The sequence below is a fragment of the Nyctereutes procyonoides genome, unplaced genomic scaffold, assembly GCF_905146905.1.
Source record: "Nyctereutes procyonoides isolate TBG_1078 unplaced genomic scaffold, NYPRO_anot_genome, whole genome shotgun sequence".
Lineage (NCBI taxonomy): Eukaryota > Metazoa > Chordata > Mammalia > Carnivora > Canidae > Nyctereutes > Nyctereutes procyonoides.
Window position 1 is genome coordinate 26,020,709 of NW_026575020.1, and position 20,882 is coordinate 26,041,590.

Genomic DNA, 20,882 nt, shown 5'->3' on the forward strand with positions numbered 1-20,882 from the left:
CTAAACACTTGGGATATGCACACCCTATTAGTTTCTTTTTTAAGTATGCTCCCGCCCACCATGGAGCCCAACTCAGGCTTGAACTCATAACCCTAAGATCAAGGCCACCTTTTACATATTTATTATCCCTCAATGAAAAAGTTTTTAAAATTAGCACTGTGGTTGTTTAAGGATGCACTGCCCTTATAGGAAGGGCTGTAAGAGAACAAATGGCTGCTGCATTAAACCACAATTACAAAGTGTTGACTACAAGGACTGTCCGTGGATGGGCTTCCTTTCACTGCATTTGAGAAGTTGTAGAAAGTAAAAACAAGCTCAGGGCTTTAAATTCTCAGCGCAAGTTGCAGTCAGAAAACCAGAAAATTTTCATGATGACTTTGAAGGAATATCTATTTCTTGTAGATTCAGGGCAGATGTGGATGAAAAATCAGCCCCAAATTTAATGTGACAAGATTAAAATGTAAATTGAATTCATACAGTTGCCAAGTCTCTTATGTGAAAGTTAGCATGCTCCTTGGAAAATAGAGGAACCCCAAGACTTGGAATGTTTACATTTGGATGGAAACTAAGATTTGAGCTACAAATCTAAGCCTCCCTTGGCAGCAGAAGCAATCTCTTCTCTTCTATTTGAGAATATTAGCCTTTATTTCCTTAGAGTCCCTATAATAACTTCACTTAAGGTAATTAGCTTGCAGGGGTGTGTCTATTTTCCTTAAGGTCCCCCTATTTAGCATTCATTGCCTTAAGACCAAAAATTGGAGTCAGATCTCATCATGTCCCATCAGGACTAGTCAAATCTGTACTGAGAGGTGAGTGTTGGTACTCCAAGAAAATAGCAAGTTTTTGCTCATTCATCACAGCAAAAATCTGGAGGATATGTGTGGGGCTTGATTATAAAACCTTTAGGCTAAGAAGGATTGGATCAAACTTGTCAATATTGTTATACTTAGAAGATTTAATTAGCAGTAATATTCTGAGTATCTGAAAATGGTTTTAACAGTTCCCTTGACAGATAAACTGAAACCTTGACCAAAATATGGCCTACATTCAATGAGATTGCGATGCTAGAATCTTCTTGGCATACTATAGAGGAAGAAATCCAAAGGCTTATAAGATTGTTAAAGTTGATTCTCTTATGTATCCTGCCTATTATGCACCTTTACCATATACTCCCAGATGGCCCAGATGACACTTTCTTAAGAAATACATTAATGATGGGATCCCTGGGTGGCGCAGCGGTTTGGCGCCTGCCTTTGGCCCAGGGCACGATCCTGGAGACCCGGGATCGAATACCACGTGGGGCTCCCGGTGCATGGAGCCTGCTTCTCCCTCTACCTGTGTCTCTGCCTCTCTCTCTCTCTCTCTCTATCTCTCTCTCTGGCTATCATAAATAAATAAATAAATAAATAAATAAATAAATAAATAAATAAATATTTTAAAAAAAGAAAAAAAAGAAATACATTAATGAGGGGAGTATTAGCATCTCTAAAAAGCTCTTTGGCAACTGTCTTCTGTAGACTGAAAATGATGGTAGCAAATATTGTCATTGAAATTATGGGAAACCAGAGTAATAGAAGACATGGTATTTAAATGCCAGATACAAGGTCTACTGGTGAAAGTCAGTGCTTATAGATAACACAGATAAACAGTATTTTGACCCAATGCCTAAGGTCAAAGTTCATATTATAATGGGCTCATTTTGCTTAGAGCTCACACTACATTATTTACCTACTTACTGATTGTATAATTGGAAATACAACAACGAACAGCAAGAATTAAAGTGGTTATCTGAAAATTTTGACCCACATGGCTTTTCTTTGATGATCATGGTTACCCCAGAGATTAAATAGATAGGATGTCTACTAAATTATTTTTAGAGTTAATTATAGAAAAGCTCTAACTATGGGGCCAGAAATGTGAATTGAGACACCTCAATGGAAAATCTTGGCTTCATATCTAGTTTCTAGACTTAAGCCAATTTACACATACAGAATTCTTTGATTCAGAACAGGAAGCTGGCTCTCTTGAGGAAGAATCCTATAAGACCACCTCAAGCATGTACAGTAGATCTTACTCCAGGAGTTCCTCAAAAGAGCTGTAGCCATTTACTAGGGTGAAGTTCATTGGAAAAAGGGCAATACCCAAGATTTTCTGAGATTACCAGACACTGACTTCAAGTTAATATTAATCCCTAGGATCTCAAAATGCCCCAGTGGACCATTGGTTAAAATTAGAGTTTATCAATAAAATGTTTAGAAAATAAAAAAAATAAAAAAAAATAAAATTAGAGTTTATGGATGTCAGGTAATAAATGCTATTTTGGCCCCCCAATTAACCTGTGTATTTAGCTATGTTTATTTCTAGTTCCTGAATGTATAATTAGAATAGACATACTCAGCAACTAGCCACATCCTCACAAATTGGGGGCTGAAGGCTATCATGGTAGGAAGGAACAAATAGAAACTCGTGAACTTTCTCTGCCAGAATGGTAAAAATCAATCAGTCAATCAATCAAAAGGAAAAACAAAACAATTCTACAGAAATTAGATATAAAAATATATGAATGATGTGAAGGATTCAGAAGAAGTAACCCTATTACATTCTTGTCTAATTCTTCTGTTTTGCTTATACAGAAGATATTTTTTAAAAAAGATTTTATTATTATTTGGACAGAGAGAGAGAGCACAAGCTGAGGGAGCAGCAGAGAGAGAGGATGAGGGAGTGGCAGGCCCCTGGTGGAGCAGGGAGCCTGAAGCAGAGCTTGATCCCAGGATCCCCAGGACACCGGCATCATGACCTGAGCAGAAGGCAGATGCTCAACTAACCAGACCACCAGACACCACTGCAGAAGATAAATCTTCAAGAATGTTTGTAGGTTATTGTGACTCCATCTGCAGTTGTTATTCACCATGTGGAATCTTTATTAAATCAAATTGACATAGCCTCCTCATTTACAACTATTGGTTTGTCAAATACTATTTTCTTCAGAGCAATTTACAAGACAAACAAATTTGACTTCACCTGTCAACACTGTACTTTTACTGCCCTACCATAGCACTAAGGCAGGCTTCTTTCTCTCTATTATAATCTAGTATGCAGACATTTCACAGAAATGTCAGATCTACTACCTCAATTATTTCCATCATGGTGATTGGACCTGCTGAGCATAAAGTAGCATTAGATGCCTCAGTACAGCCCATATGTGTCAGAGGGTCAAAGATAAAAACCACATAAAATCAGGGTTTACTACCTTAATAAAAGTTTTAGCGGTTCAATAGTCTGAAGCATGATAGAATATCTCAAATATGAGGCAAATGTGCCACCTGCCACAAAGAAAGAGTCACAATGTTTATTGGACCTTTTTACAGCTTAGGAACAACTTACACTTTCATGTGCTGCTCTTATACACTAATTGAGCTGTCAGCTGCTAGAGTAAGTCCCAGAGCTTTGTAGAAAGAAAAGGCTTTGTGAGATTTGTAGGGCTGCAGCACAAAAAACCTTCTTTACCTTATACCTTATCACCTAGACGATCCTACGGTATTTCAAGTGTATGGGGCAAATTGGAATGTTATAGCAAGTTGCATTAGAAGAATTATGGAGTAGATTCCTTGAGTTTGGGAGAAAATCATGCCCTCTACTAATGTTAACCATTCTCCCTTGAGAAACAGCTCCTGTGTATGATTATACTGTGATAAAACCATTCACTTATTACCTGTGTAATTTTCTGTATGTATGTTGTATTTTTTTAAAAAGATTTACTTTTTAAAAACTCTACGGAGGTGAAGGTCCAAAAGTAATTACAAAAAGAACAAATTGGGGAGGATTTCTCTGGTTTTTAAAAATAAAGCTATATTAAGAGAATATTGGGCCTGGAATCAGATTTATGGGTATGTGAGACTTTAGTGTATACCATAGGTAGCATAGGTGAGAGGGGCACCTAGGTGGCTCAGTGGTTGAGCCTTTGGCTCAGGTCATGATCCTGGGGTCCTGACCCACATCAGGCTCCCCACAGGGAGACTTCATTTCCCTATGCCTCATCTCTGCCTCTGTGTGTCTCTCATGAATAAATAAATACAATCTTAAAACAAAACAAATAAATCAGTGACAAGAGACTAATCAATAAATGCTAAGTTGGGATAATTGGGAAAAAATTAAAATTAGACTTGAGCCTCAATAATGAGCAAAAATAAGTCCTGTTTTATCGAAAACGTGGATGTGGAGAACAAAACTGTAAAAGTTTTAGAAGCACCCATAGAACACAGAGCATGTCTTTTGACCTTGGTATAAGTAATATTTCTTAATGAATACCTGTGATAAGCACAAACCATGTAAGAAATATTCAACACATTTGGCTACCTCAAAATTAAAAACATTAATATGCCTAAACCTACCAAAAGTTAAATTTAAAAATAAGTGATTAAACTGGGAAAGGATATTTGCTATATAGATAACAGAATAATCATTATCACAAATTTATGAATTATTAAGAAATAGACAACTATTCCCAACTGAAGAAAGGACATAAAAAAGCCTTCCATAGGTGAGGAAACCCAAATACAGATAAACATATGAAAATATATTTAATTTCACTAATAGTTAAGGAAATGCAAATTAAAATAACTAGATACCATTTTTTATCCATCAGATTGGAAAAGAATTATGAATTCAAACAATATCAAGTATTGTCATGATATGGAGAAATAATATTCTCATTCAGCAATGGTGAGAAGTAAATTGGTATAGGTATTTTGTGGAGCAACTTGACAATATCCACTATAGCTGAAAATGTTGATAGTGTACAATCTATTAATTAACACTTTTAATTACATACCCTAGGGAAATGTTTATACATGTATGCAAGGAGATGTGTATAAGGATATCCACTGCAGCATTATTTTGGTATCTAAACACTGGAAATAATCTAAATGCCCATCAATAAATGAATTTTTAAAAAATACAGTGTTTTGGGGACACTTGGGTGGTTCAGTTGGGTTAGTGGCCAACTCTTGATTTCCAGTCAGGTCATGTTCTCAGAGTCCTGGGACCACACTCCGCATTGGGCAGTGAGTCTGGCTTGAGGATTCGCTCTCTCTCTCCCTCTGTCCCACCTCTCTCTTTCTCTCTCAAATAAATAAATAAATCTAAATATTTTTTAATTACAGTGTTTTCATATTATAGCATACCATACAGCAGCTAAAAGGAATAAAATCTATTTCTTTAAATATATGAATTGACCTCAATGTTTGGTAAATAAAAGCAATTTTAAAAAGCACCCATGTGGGCAGCCCCGGTGGCGCAGCGGTTTAGCGCCGCCTGCAGCCCAGGGCGTGATCTGGAGACCCTGGATCAAGTCCCACGTCAGGCTCTCTGCATGGAGCCTGTTTCTCCCTCTGCCTGTGTCTCTGCCTCTCTCTCTCTCTCTGCATCTCTAAGAATAAATAAATAAAATCTTTAAAAATAAATAAAATAAAAAGTACACATGTGCTATGATATCAATTAAATGTTTTTAAAGTACATAAACAAAATATTAATAATCATTTTTGGGTGCTGGGAATACAAACATTAGTTTTATAATTTTCTCTATTTTTCTGTAGTTAAAATATTTCTCAAAAATGATGCAAAAAACTAGAGAGCCGTTGTTTCAAATGTCATACTCAGATGACATTAAATAAGAACTGAGCATTACACATTGGATTTAGCTATTAAGTCAGTAACTATTGTTAAGCATCTATTAAGTGCAAGGTATTTTGACATTCACAAGATAGAGAAGTAGAGTATAAGCCTAAAGGCAAGATACACTTTCCTGATTTTTTTTTTTTTTATTTATGATAGTCACAGAGAGAGAGAGAGAGGCAGAGACACAAGCAGAGGGAGAAGCAGGCTCCATGCACCGGAAGCCTGACGTGAGATTCGATCCTGGGTCTCCAGGATCACGCCCTGGGCCAAAGGCAGGCGCTAAACCGCTGCGCCACCCAGGGATCCCCACTTTCCTGATTTTGACTCTGCAACTTTTATTTACATAATTATGGTAGTGGTAGTGATGATAAAAGCTTCAAGAAACTGTATTCCATTTACATAAAAATCTCAAATCTCCTGTATCAACTAATTGCAAACTTTCTGCTTAGGTAGGATTTTTGGATCGGCAGAGGACATTGGCTTTGTTGGAAACATTCTATGACCAAAGTTCAAAAATGCTTAGAAGTTTGCTACGAAACCCAAGACAATGTAAGTGCTGTTCAAAGGGAGTATGCTTGGGGATCCCTGGGTGGCTCAGAGGTTTAGCGCCTGCCTTCCATCCAGTGTGTAATCCTGGAGTCCTGGGATAGAGTCCCACCTCAGGCTACCTGCATGGAGCCTGCTTCTCCATCTGCCTATGTCTCTGCCTCTCTCTCTCTTTCTGTCTCTGTGTCTCTCATGAATAAATAAATAAAATTTAAAAAAAAAACACAAAGGGAGTATGCTCAAGCTGGAATGACATAGTACATTCATATACTAAAAGTATTCCCATGGAATCCTTTCAATGACATCTCCCTAATTAGATCATAGTAGCTAATCTAGCTGTTCATTCACCACAACTAGATGTATTTTTCACTATAGTGCAATACTAAAAGTTGTCAAGTTAGAACTCAATTTTAGGTTCATTCGAATTAAGAGGTGCTTGAGTGAAATCTGAATGTTTTGGAAATTAAGTTGGTAATGGTAATTCCAGTCTTAATGTCCAACTTAGAATTCTAAAATTTCTAAAAAGAATAATTCCTTTTCCCAAGTATTTTTACTTGTATGCCTTTACTGAAATTATACAGTAAAATATCTTTCTTTCATTGCTTCCAAAACAAGTAGGATTATGGGTTTTGTTTTTATATTTATTTTTTTGAAGGGGGAGAAAGTAGGGGAGGGGTGGGGAGAGAGAGAGGGAGAAAGAGGGAGAATCTCTTTTTAAAAAAATCTTTTATTTATTTATTCATAAGAGACACAGAAAGAGAGGCAGAGACAGTCAGAGGGAGAAGCAGTTTCCCTGCAAAGCACCTGATGCAGGACTCGATCCCAGGACTCTGGGATCACGACCTGAGCCAAAGGCAGATGTTTAACCATTGAGCCACCCAGGTGAGAGAGAGAATCTTAAGCAGGCTCCATGCCCAGCATAGAGTGTGATGTGGAGCTTGATCTCACAACCCTGAGATCATGACCTGAGCCAAAATCAAGGGCCAGATATTGAACCAACTGAGCAACCCAGGTGCCCCATTTTTATTTTTATTTTTTAATTGTTTTAAAGATTTTATTTATTTATTCATGAGAGACACAGAGACAGAGAGAGGCAGAAACACAGGCAGAGGGAGAAGCAGGCTCCATGCAGGGAGCCTGACGTGGGACTCGATCCTGGGTCTCCAGGATCACACCCTAGGCCGAAGGCGGCGCTAAACCACTAAGCCACCCAGGCTGCCCAACCATTTTTATTTTTTAAAAAGAAAGTCTTTGAGTGACACCTGGGTTGCTCAGTGGTTGGGCGTCTGCCTTTTTGGCTCAGGTTGTGATCCCAAGGTCCTGGGACTGGGTCCCACATGAGGCTCCCACTAGGGAGCCTGCCTCTCCCTCTGCCTATGTCTCTGCCTCTCTCTGCATGTCTTTCATGAATAAATAAATAAAATCTTTAAACAACAGTCTTTGAAGGATGGGTTTTCTGAAGAATGTCAATATTTTAGATCTGTGTGAAAATACTTAAAAATCTATGAGTGATACAGATTAGTCCTGAAAATTGTGGGAATCACACTTTTAGAGCTTAACAACTAAGTGTTTGGGGAGGGAAGGGGACGGTCTTATTTCATGAGTCCCACTACAGAGAGTAGTCCTGGACACCAGGGTCGTTTTGTTATTGTTGTTATTTTTTAAGTGGGATTCTGGTAAATGCTGTGCAATCTTCCCCTAGAATTCTGAATTAGGTGTTCACATAAATTGTGGAGGAAAAGAATTGAGGAATAAAGAAGAAAGAAAGGGAGAGAATAAGGAAGGGAGAGAAAAGGAGTATTAGGAAAACATAACCCAGGGAATGATAGAGACTTGCTTTTATTTTGATATTGTAGATATTGAAAAGGTATTTGAGGTGGAAGACATGTGTCCTCTTCCTCATCCCTATGCTATACTTTTTGTTGAAGGACCAAAAGTAGAAGATAAATTTTATTGTCTTGGCAGCCTAAGCAACTCTCCAAGCAGAAAAAGAGGAATCAGAGCGCCTGGGTGGCTCAGTGGTTGAGCATCTGCCTTTGGCCTAGGTTGTGATCCCGGATCCTGGGATAGAATCCTGTATCAGGCTGCCTGCAGGGAACCTGCTTCTCTACCTCTCTCTGTGTGTCTCTCATGAATAAATAAATAAAATCTTTTCTAAAAAAAGGAAGAATTATGCTCAATTCCAAACCATACCTTTTAGAAAGGGAGGATTTCTAACTTACAATAGTAAGTATCTTTTATGTTCCTCTGAATATCTTTTTGCTTTTATTGTGTTGTAGGGAAAGGTAAGTTTTATTTATTTAAAGCAATAGGCCTATGCTACAATTACCGTGATCAATGCTGTTTTACATTAGTTTACTAGCTCTGATTCTGTATTATAATATCAATTATTTAGGGAAATATTTTGTTTTCTGCATAAGGGCCATTCATTGAATTTGAAGAGATAGACTTGCCTGAGTTCTGGGGAGACATGGATAATCAGAAACATATTTATGAAGACTTTGACAAAGTGCTCTTAGAGATGAATGCACTACTTTCTGAAAAATATGCTAGCAAAATCCAAAGCAAATTGTTAGAAACTCCAGAAGATCAACATAATCATGATGAACATAGTGAATCAACACTACCAGAACAGCAGAGAGGGACAACTGCAGAACAAGAACGAAACAGAATTTCAACCAAGGAACAAGAACAAGGCAGAGAGTTAACTGGAGAAAAAGAACTAGACAAAGACTCAGTAACAGAACAAGAAACCCACACAGGGTCAACTCCAGAACAGGGATCAAGTAGAGAGTTAATAATAGAACAAAGACTACATAGTGACTCAGTAATAGAACAAGAGCCACCACAAAGCATGTCTTCTTCAGAACAAGGAGTCAACATGGGAGCAACTACAGAACAAGAACTCCACAGAGAATCAATAGCAGCACAAGGACAACACAAACGGTCAGACACAGAACAAGGACCACACAGAGGGTCAACCTCAGAACAAGGATCACGCAGACAGTCAGTAATAGAACAAGAACCACACAAAGTGTCAGTTGCAGAACAAAGATCACACAGAGAATCAGTAACAGAGCAAGGACCACTCAAAGGGTCAACTGCAGAACAAGAGCCATCCAGAGAGATATTCCCAGAAAGACAACAGGATTCAACCTTACAATCAGGAAGAGGTAGTATTTTCAGAGAAAGTAAAATATCTAGGGATGCTACTTCCTTTGAGTACACTGAAATCTCCCCACAGAAAGAGAGGACTCAGGAACAAACCTATGAAAAAGAACTATTTGTGAGTTCTGAGCTGCAAGAGGAAGTCTCAACATCACGAAGAAAAGATCATCCTTCAGGTAACACAGTTCATCTATGACATTGCCTCCATGCTTTGTGGAGTGATTGTAAAAGTCTTTTCAGAAAGTACTCATTCCAATTGGGATCTTTTCTGGCATATCAGATCATTCAAACCTTAGATATTTTGCTGTTCAACATGTGTCTAGGCCTTGAACAATTCAATGCAAACCAGAATGTTTCTATTGTCAATTTACCTAGAATTCCTTTTGTACAGGAAGCCCATTCATAAGGAAGAAATCTGGTAATGTTACATATAGAAAATTTCACTGAATTCCTGAAAAGGCAGTAGAAGCCCCTTTGTTTGTTTGTTTTAAGATTTTATTTATTAGAGAGACAGAGGAAGAGACAGAGAGAGAAAGGGAAGAGGAGCAGAAGGACAGGGACAAGCAGATTGTGTTGAGCACGGAGCCTGACACTGGTCCAATACCAGGACTGTGAGATCATGACCTGAGCCAAAATCAAAAGTTGGTTGCTTAGCCAACTGAGCCACCCAGGTGCCTTGAAAGCTCCCCCGTGGTTTCTTTCTTTCTTCCTTCCTTTCTCCCTTCCTTCCTTCCTTCCTTCCTTTCTCTCTTCCTCTTTTTTTCTTTTTAAATTTTATTTAAATTCAATTAATCAACATATAATGTATTATTGGTTTCAGAGGTAGAGGCCAGTGATTCATCAGTCTTGTATAACACCCAGTGCTCATTATATCACATGCCCTATTCACGTCCATCATCCAGTTACTCCATCCCCTCATCACCCTCCCCTCCAGTGACCCTCAGTTTGTTTCCTATGATTAAGTCTCTTATGGTTTTTCTCCCTCTCTGATTTTGTCTTGTTTTATTTTTTCCTCTTTTCCCCTATGATCTTCTGTTTTGTTTCTTAAATTCCACATATGCATAAGATCATATGATAATTGGCTTTCTCTTATTGACTTATTTCACTTAGCATAATATCCTCTAGTTCCATCCATGTCATTGCAAATGGAGATTTCATTTTTTTTTGATGGCTGAGTAATAGTCCGTTGTGTGTGTGTGTGTGTATTATTTATATATATATATATATATATATATATATATATATATACCACATCTCCCAGAAGCCCTTTTGTTTTAACTATAAAATGGATCTTCCACTTTTTAAATAAGATATATATATTCTAGGGCAGCCTGGGTGGCTCAGTGGTTTAGCTCCGCCTTTCGTTCAGGGCATGATTCCGGACACCAGGGATCGAGTCCCATGTCGGGCTCCCAGCGTGGAGCCTGCGTCTCTGCCTCTGTGTGTGTGTGTGTGTGTCTCTATGAATAAATAAATAAAATATTTTTAAAAAGATATATATTCTAGAAGAGTTTCTGAAAGTTATATTTAAGACAAAAACAAAAACAGGGACGCCTGGATGGCTCCGTGGTTGAGTGTCTGCCTTTGGCTCAGGTTCCTGATCCTAGGGTCCTGAGATTGAGTCCCCTATCAAGATCCTTGCAGGGAGCCTGCTTCTCCCTCCTCTTGTCTTGCCTGTCTCTGCCTCTCTCTCTGTTTCTCATGAATACATAAATAAAAAAATATATATATATTATTTGTCTACAATAGTCACACAGAGAGAGAGAGAGTGGCAGAGACACAGGCAGAGGGAGAAACAGGCTCCATGCACCGGGAGCCCTACGTGGGACTCCATCCCGGGTCTCCAGGATCGTGCCCTGGGCCAAAGGCAGGCGCCAAACCACTGCGCCACCCAGGGACCCCTAAATAAAATATTTTTTAAAAGAAACCCTGCATTTCAAGTATTTGTTCTGCAGAATACTTTTACTCTGAATTACCTATGCCAATATATGTCTTTTTGTTGAAAAATTTTAACTTCTTAGAGAGCCGGTCTCAATACCACTTAAGACCTCAGTTAGGCATAAATATTTTTAAAGTTCTGTTCTTTAATTTTAGAGTCCCACAGTCCCAAAGAAAATCCTTATTCAAAACTCCTAGGACATGAGTAACTTGTGTTCTAGATTCTACATTATCATTAACTAATTTGAAATATATCATTTTATCAGCATTGTGTTTATCTCTCCATAAAACAGGGCTATTAAATTTCGGCTCTCCTTATATAGTGGGGATGCAGCTAGAAAAATTGTGAAGTTGCTATTCAATTAGATGTTATTTATTAGTAAGGACTTAATTTCATTGACTGTAACAGTGATCCAAAATGACAGTGTCTAAAAAAAAGACCAAAAACAAAACAAAAACAAAACAAAACAAAAAAACAAAATAACAGTGTCTAAAAAAAATAATAAAACAAAATAGCAATGTCCAAACAATATAGGAGTTTCTTTCCTTCTAATACAAATGTCAAAACTTATACGACAGCTCAATCTCATGAAATCAGCAGTGGCTTAAGACCTATCTTGTGTCTCCTCTTACTACATAGTCCTGGATAGCTCACTACCATGTCCATATTCTGACCAGAAGGTTAAGGAGAACACGTAGGCATTACATCACTTGCTTACAATTGGTTACAATTTAGGCATTTGTTGACATCTATCTATGACAGAGGCTAGGACATGTAGCCCTCGTATTGAGTGCCCAAATTTGGATACCACAAATAGTTTTTGTCATAGAGCTGCTCTCAACAACTAAAGTTACTAAGTGATATCATTGTGATTGAATGTGATATAACATATATGGGAAATAACCTGATAGAAAGTTTTTGGTGTTCTATTGCAAGTCATTTTTCTTATTCATTAATTTAGGAATATATCATAGAATTTATAATGTCCAATTCATAGGCATTTTCTTTTTTTTCCTTGCAAGTTTTTATTTAAATTCCAGTTTGTTGTAGCCATTTTCTTTTGTACCTTCTAGAAACTACAAAAAAGGAAATTCAGAAAGATCCATCCTGTGAAAAGTCCCAAAAAATAGAAGGAAAGTCATGGTCAGGTAACTCCTCATTTAATCCTCCTTCCATTTATACTCTAGAACAAAGACATTATGAAAGTGAAATTAAATTGTCTATGTAAAAAAATAAAATAAAATAAAAATAAATAAATTGTCTATGTAACGAAATGTATATTTTGCAGGTGAACTTCTTACTTGTAACTGGAAGATGAATTATATCAAATGTGAAGATGAGGAGCAAGCAAACTTACTCTACAGTGATAACAGGTTCACAGGTACATGTTAGCAACCAAACTAGGAAGGATAGATAATAGCTCAAGTGATGAATTTAATTTACTGTGGTACCCCATGATAAAGTCTGAACTTAGTCAAGACACAGGGGATCCCTGGGTGGCTCAGCAGTTTAGCGCCTGCCTTCGCCCCGGGGTGTGATCCTGGAGACCCGGGATCGAGTCCCGTGTCGGGCTTCCTGTGTGGAGCCTGCTTCTCCCTCTGCCTGTGTCTCTGCCTCTCTCTCTATCTCTGTGTCTCATGAACAAATAAAATCTTTAAAAAAAAAAGTCAAGACACAATGGCAAGGTGATCCTTGCATTATTTTGTTCCTGAGCTAATGGTTCTAAACATATACAAGATGAATGTTTTTGGTGGTAGTTGTACATGTAGGCATGTGCTATTGGTGAATACTTCTCTGCTTTAAAATATATGTGTTAATATACAATTTGTTTTTACCATTACATGCCTTTACAACTGCTTTGAACCTATGATCTAGGTATACAAAGGGAATCAGATATTGGATATTAGAACTCAATAGAAATAATTCCAGCTATTCCTCTCCCTGGTAGTTCCATAACTCAATGTGTGAGACAGGTTAGAATCTGTCTTGTTTTTGAAGACTTATAAAGAAAGATCTACGTAACAGAGAGAGAAGAGTAGCTTTTAGATCCCAGATAAACCATGTATTTAACAATGATTGTTCCAACAAGTACTCATATTTTACTACACTGTTATTTTATCATTTTACCTTTCATCAACAAGTAGTAAAACTAATTATATTATTTTCTTCCTACCTGCAATTTTTTCTCATTTAAGCCTGGATCAAATAACAAACTTTCTATCCTCAAAATATTTTGGTGAAATACATGGCATTGGTCAAGGTCCTGTGGCCTGCTAGTTCATATTCTTCTTCTCCTGTTCTTACTTCTTTATTTCAGTTTTGCTTAACCATCTTAAAAAACTGCATGGCTGATTATTTTTAAGTCATATCAAATCTTATATGGAAGGAATGAGGGCATACATGATTGAATTGATGAATAAATTGAACATAAGTCCCTGGGCTGATATTTTATGAAATACACTTTATATTATGAGATTGAGCTTCAAGATAAATATATTAGTCAAGACTTTTTGGGGAAGAGGCTGCAATAGTATTTATAGATTTATATAACTGTCAAGACCAGACGACAGCTGGCTTCAGGCACAAATGAATCCAACAGCTCAATAACAGCAGTGAGATACTGTCTCTGCCTCTCAGCCCTGTTCCTTTCTGTGTAATTTTCAGTTTTAGGTGATCTTCTCCATGCTGTGGCAGAAATGTCCATAAGAGCTACTGAGCCTATATCCTATATTCAGGAATCAGAATATGTAAAGAGTGATTCTTCCCCAATAGTTACCCAAAAAGCTCTGGGGTTCATTTTTATTGGCATATAGTGGACTACATGGTTGTCATATGGGAATCATTGACCAGACCTGTATCATATGGTCAGTCTTGTAGCAAAGGTGGAGGAGGCTCAGTATCACCTGATTCATCTAAATCTAAAAAGAACTTATCAAACTCAATACCCAAAAAACAAATAATCCGTTAAGAAATGGGCAGAAGACATAAATAGACATTTTTCCAAAGAAGACATGCAGATGGCTAACAAACACATGAAAAAATGCTCAATATCACTCATCATCAAGGAAATACAAATCAAAATTACAATGAGATACCACCTCACACCTGTCAGAATGGCTAAAATTAACAACACAGGAAACAACAGGTGTTGGTGAGAATACAGAGAAAGGAGAACCCTCTTATATTATTGGTGGGAATGAAAACTAGTGCAGCCACTCTGGAAAACACTATGGAGGTTCCTCAAAAAGTCAAAAATAGAACTACCCTACGATCCAGCAATTACACTACTAGGTATTTACCCAAATAATACAAAAATACAAATTCAAAGGAATACATGCACCTCAATGTTCATAGCAGCATTATCAACAATAGCCAAATTATGGAAAGAGCCCAAAACTTCATCAACTGATGAATGGATAAAGAAGATGTAGTATAGGAGTGCCAGGGTGGCTCAGTTGGTCAAGCATCCTGGGATGGAGTCCCACAAATGGCTTTGTGCTCAGCAGGGAGTCTGCTTGTCCCTATGCCTCTTCTTTTGCCCCTCCCCCAGCCATGTTCTCTTTTCTCTCTCTCAAATAAATAAATAAAATCTTTTTTTAAAAAAGAAAAGATGTAACATATCTAGATATAAATATATATAAATGGAGTATAACTTAGCCTAAAAAAGAATGAAATCTTGTTATTAGCAATGAAGTGGATAGAGCTAGGGCAGCCCAGGTGGCTCAGCAGTTTAGCGCTGCCTTCAGCCCAGGGTGTGATCCTGGAGACCAAGGATCAAGTCCCATGTCAGGCTCCCTGCATGGAGCCTGCTTCTCCCTCTGCCTGTGTCTCTGCCTCTCTCTGTGTGTGTGTCTCTCATGAATAAATAAATAAAATCTTAAAAAAAAAGAAGTGGATAGAGCTAGAGTATATTATGCTAAGTGACATTAAATTAGAGAGAGACAAATACCATATGATTTCACTCATATGTGGAATTTAAGAAACAAAACAAACAAGCAAAGGGGAAAGAATAAGAGAGAAAGAGAGAAAGAAACAGATTCTTAATTATAGATAACAAACTGATGGTAAACAGAAGGGAGTTGGTTGGGAGGATGGGTGAAATAGGTGATGGGGATTAAAGTGCACTTGTCATGGTGAGCACAGGGTGATGTATGGAAGTCTAGAATCACTAAATTGTACGCCTGAAACTAATATCACACTGTATAGTAAGTGGAATTTAAATGAAAACTTAAAACATAAAAAAACAATAACTCTAAAAGAGTAATACTGTAAGTTAGATCTCATCAAATAACACTTTTATCTATTAAAAGATGTCATTAAAGAAATATATAAGTCACAGATGTGGAAAAAACTAGTTGAAATATCTGCAAAATTTATATCAAACAAAGGACTGGTATCCAGAAAATATTAGGATCTTCAACAACTCAAAAATTAGAAGATAAATAACATAATATAAATTAGCAAAACATGCTAATAGATGCTTCACAAATAAAACACATAAGAATGACCATGAACACATGAAAACGTGTGCAATGTCATTAGCCATCATGAAAGAACAAGCTAGCATTAATGAAAAAACCACTACCCATGAGCCGAATGGCTAAAATGGAAAAGATTGACAACACTGACTATTGGCAAGATTGTGGAGAAACTGGAACTCTTCAGTACTGTTGGTGGGAGTGTAAAATGTTACAGTTATTTCAGAAAATATCTGTGTGTTTATTGTAAAATCAAACACATATTTATCCATGGCCCAGAAATTCCAATCCCAGGTATTTATCCAATAGAATTAAAAGCATGTTTACAACAACAACAAAAACACATATAAGAATATGTAAACCAGGTATATTTATAATAGCCTAAACTTTCTGGAAATATTTCAGGGGTCTCTCAGTAAGAGAATAAATTTAAAAATTGTGATATATTTATAAATTAAATATTTCTCAGCCATAAAAATGAAATATTTGTACATGTGAAATAAAAATAAAAATATAAGCTGACAATAAGGAAGAGATGCTTTCCTGATGAGGGGAACATAGATTCCTAACAGAAAAAAGGCAGCAGATGTTTATTACAATAATTACTCATATATTTTCCCTAAGCTTTAAGAAATTGTTCACTTTACTGTTTGTTGTATGTTTCCTGCTTATTAGACCTACACTCAATTATCAGAAATATTCAGTCTTACAAGGAAGTAAAAGGTAGAAGTGCTTTCAACGGAGTTTCCTTCAATCTGCTCCAGTTTGTGCAACTTTTGGAGACATTTGTTGGTGAAGATGTCCCCTTGAGTGTCAGTGAGACTCTCACAACCTTTTTTAAGAGGGGCTATGTTGAAACAAAAGAAGAGAAAATAAGTGGCTTAGAAGAGGTGAGCGATATTATTTATCAATAAAACAAGTAGAGTCACTATTATTAGTAAATCTCTCAACTTCAGTTACTCCTAATGTGGCTTTTTAAAAGACTTATAACCAAGGGACCCCTGGTAGCTCAGTTGGCTGAGCATGTGACTCTTGATCTCCATTCAGGTCTTCATCTTAGGGTCATGATTTCAAGCCCTGCATTGGGCTCCACACAGGACATGGAACCTACTTAATAAAAGAAATAAATTTTTAAAAAAAGAAATAAATTTCATTAGAAAAGATTTATAACCAAATTTATAATTTTATTTCAATGAGCATAGCCATTAAATATTTTATTTTATTGTCAAATGTTCCGAGATCACACTCCAGAGAGTTCATTCCCCTAATAACATGATTGCTGGTGGCAGGAGATTGTTTATTATACAGCTTTCTTTTGCTCCTCTGAAGCTTGAAGAGCAGATTCTGAAGAGTAGATATGTGTATGTACAAAAAAAGTATGTGTGTGTGCACACTATATGCTGTGTGAATGAATTTAAAATGCACATACCTAGGAGTACAATTATTATTTGTATATATATTTTTTATTCATGTGAATCCAGGTAAAACATATTTCCTAAGACCTTAACTAGTTACTTGAGTGATAAATGCATACACATTAGCCCATTTAAACAATTTATGTGCTCTTTTGTGAAATACATAAATTACACTCACCAGGCATATTCACTAACCTCAGCAGCCTTATGAGTCTTCTCAATCTAATCCTAGAATTGATATCTCTTTTGCTTCCTCAATTGCAGTTCCCCCATTTAACCAAATGCTATATTTTCACTTTCTTTTAGCAATTAAATCTATGTAAAAAATAATTTAGTTACTATCTATCTAACTTATATAATTAACCTAGTAAAAAATCTAAAAGGTAAATAAAATCAATGTCAAGTTGTGTTAAAATATAAAAAAATAATTCTTGAATGCAGTCATTTTTCATTGTTTGAATACTAACATTCATCCTCTTTCACTACACAGCATCTCCCACCAAGAAGCCAGGTAGAACGTGCCATGTATTTATCACATTTCTGAACAATCAGTGAGGGAGTAGAAAGAAATGAATCAAAAATTCTTTAGAGGTGTAGTCCCCTTCCTAAGTTAATGTGTTTTAGTCCAATGCAGAGAATGCCTGTTTTTGTTTGGGTTGGGTTTGGTATTTTTGGTCTAGGGGTGAAACAGAGAAATGGTATTTAGAGGATTAAAATTAAATGATTCATTTTCCCATCAATATGCTTATTTCAGCTTTCTTTTATAAAGCTGTTTTTAGAAATAGTGCTGTACTTTTGGGAGGATAAACATAGGATGGCAGCTAGCACAATGAATAGTGTGTCTTCTGTGCTTTGTCATCTTGTTTGTATCCCTAGACTAGACAAAATGCTTCCAGAGTCCGACAGGAACTTCTCCTAGAAGCCCTGTTTCAGAAGTGGGACAGTGATGGCTCAGGCTTCTTGGATCTGAAGGAAATTGATGAACTTTTGTACACATACAAGGAGGGAATGGAAAAAGAATCTATGAAGAAAGGTAAAAAGATAAGAATTTTCCTATTAAAGGTGTGGTAACAACTTGGCTTCAAATTTTCCAGTACTATGACATGTATAGTTAAAACTCTGGTTCTGAAACCACAAGACACCACTTCACACCTATTAATATGGCTATACTTTTTTTCAGCTTTATTGAGATATAATTAACATACAATATCATGCAAGTTTAAGGTGTACTGTGTGTTGATTTGATGCATTTATATACTGTGAAATGATTACCAAAGTAGCATTAGTTAACACCTCTATAACTTCCCATAATTACTATTTCTTTTTTGTGATGAGAACATTTAAGATCTATTTTCTTAGCAACTTTTAAGTATATAATACAGTACTGTTAACTATAATCACCATGTTGTACATTAGACCCACAGAACTTACTGATCCTGTAATAGAAGTTTATGCCCTTTGGGGCACCTGGGTGGCTCAGTCAGTTAAGCATCTGGCTCTCAGTTTTGGCTCAGGTCATGATCTCGGGGTTGTAGAAATGAACCCCATGTTGGGCTCCACACTCCACATGGCGTTGGCTTCAGACTCTCTCCCTCTTCCTTTGCCCTTCCCCCTGCTTGCGCATGCTCTCTCTCTCTCTAAAATAGATTTTAAAACCTTAAAAAAAAAGTTTTACCCTTTGGCCACCAGTCCCCCATTTACGCCACCTACAACCCCTAAGAAATACCATTTTACACTCTGAGTTTTGCTTTCTTTAGATCCTACATGATATGTAGATCATGTATATATCATGATATAATATTTGCCTTTCTCTGTCTGATTTCATGCAGCATGATGGCTTCAAGATCCATCCACAACAGCACTCCATCTTTGTTCATGATTGAATAACATTCCAGTATGTGCATGTGTGTGCACATGTGTATCTGTTTGTGTATGTCTGTGTGCATTTAGGAATCACATTTTCTTTATCCATTCATTCACTGATGGACACTTAGAGCTTTTTTTCATATCTTGCCTATTGTGAATAATTCTGCAATGAACATGGTGGTACAGATATCTCTTCGAGAGAGTGATTTCATTTCTTTCCATTAGATACTCAGAACTGGAATTGCTAGATAATATGGCAATTCTATTTTTAATGTTTTGAGGAAACTCCATACTGTTTTTCTTAGTGGTTATACCAATTTACATTCTTTACATTTTCTCCACATCCTTGCTAACACTTGTTATCTCTTGTCTTTTTGATACTAGACATTCTGACATGTGTGAGATATCTCATTGTAGTTTTGATTTGCATTTATCTAATTGCTAGTGATGTTGAGCATCTTTTCATGTACTTTTTCAGTCATTTGCATGTCTTTGGAAATATGTTCAGTTTCTTTGCCTATTTTTTAATGTCTTGTTTTGGTTGTTGTTGCTTAACTATATGAGTTCCTTATGTATTTTGGATTTTAACCCCTTATCAGATGTATGATTTACAAGTATTATCTCCTATTCTTTAGGTTTCCTTTTCATTTTGTTGTGCAGAAACCTTTAGTGTCAGGTATTCCCACTTATTTACTTTTGCTTTTGTTACTTTTGTTGTACGGCTGTAATTTTAAAAATAGAAAAATATCAAGTGTTGGCAAGGATATAGAGAAGTCAGAACGCTCATGCACTGCTGATAGGAAGTGTAGAAAATGGCAGAGCTAACAGGAGTGGAATATGTTGTAGAGTGCTTTGTCCAAGACCCTAACGTTAAATAGTTATATTACTTTTGTACCTAGCTACCCTCATTCTTAGGGTTTAAAAAATCCAAAACATTTGTCAGTTCTGTCTATTTTCTCTCCTTGTTGTATCTCTCTGCCTCTACAAGGTTTGATTCACCTCTCAAGTGCAGCTGGCTTGCAAGTTTCTCCTGGGTTTAATAATTTAACCACTTAATTCTCCTTAATGACTTTTCCTAAACTACATTTTTCTCTTCTGATCAATACTTCCCAATCAAAAGTTACTAAAATTATTTTTCCGGTATAATAAATTTCCTCATTCATTTGATTAGATTCCAGTATAAATTATTTTGCTTTCCATTGGGTTTAAAGATTTATCTGGTGACTTTTACATACTAGATTTCCAATTCTTAAAGCATATGGTGCATGATAAAAAGAATGATCAGGGTTAGTTAGGTTCTTCAACTCCTTCAAAAATTATGTGTTCATTGATCTTTGAATGTACCTAAGTTTATCAATTGTCATGTGTTTTTCATTCACTATGTCTTTTGCAAACTTTACACTACACTACTTGTCATAAACTGCATCCAAAGCACGAAGTTTCAAAGGACAATGAAGTGGTTTCCACTTATAAGGTGGGCAAATTTCATAATACAGAACTGTGTTCTATAGAGGAAAGAACACTACACAATGGTCAGGAGACCTGGGTTCCAGTACTGGATCTTTCACTTAATGGTCACATGACCAGGGGTGCCTGGATGGCTCAGCTGGCTAAGCATCTGCCTTCAGCTCAGGTCATCATCCCAGGGTCCTGGAATCCATCTCAGTGTTGGGCTCTCTGCTCAGCAGGGAGTCTCCTTCTCCTTCTCCCTCTGCATCCCCCCAAAATAAATAAATAAAATCATTTTAAAAATGGTCACATGACCAAAGGCAAGTTACTGAATCTCAACAGAAG

At 36.7% G+C, this 20,882-nt stretch overlaps 1 protein-coding gene across 1 annotated transcript in view; it reads left to right on the forward strand.

The window, feature by feature from the left end:
* EFCAB5 (EF-hand calcium binding domain 5) overlaps positions 1-20,882 on the forward strand; it is a 178,257-nt gene that overhangs the window by 111,444 nt on the left and 45,931 nt on the right. The window contains exons 11-17 of the mRNA XM_055317835.1: positions 6,126-6,225; positions 8,643-9,041; positions 9,096-9,566; positions 12,403-12,477; positions 12,618-12,710; positions 16,483-16,697; positions 18,099-18,255. Coding sequence (XP_055173810.1) covers positions 6,126-6,225; positions 8,643-9,041; positions 9,096-9,566; positions 12,403-12,477; positions 12,618-12,710; positions 16,483-16,697; positions 18,099-18,255 — 1,510 coding nt within the window. The remainder of the gene's footprint in view (positions 1-6,125; positions 6,226-8,642; positions 9,042-9,095; positions 9,567-12,402; positions 12,478-12,617; positions 12,711-16,482; positions 16,698-18,098; positions 18,256-20,882) is intronic.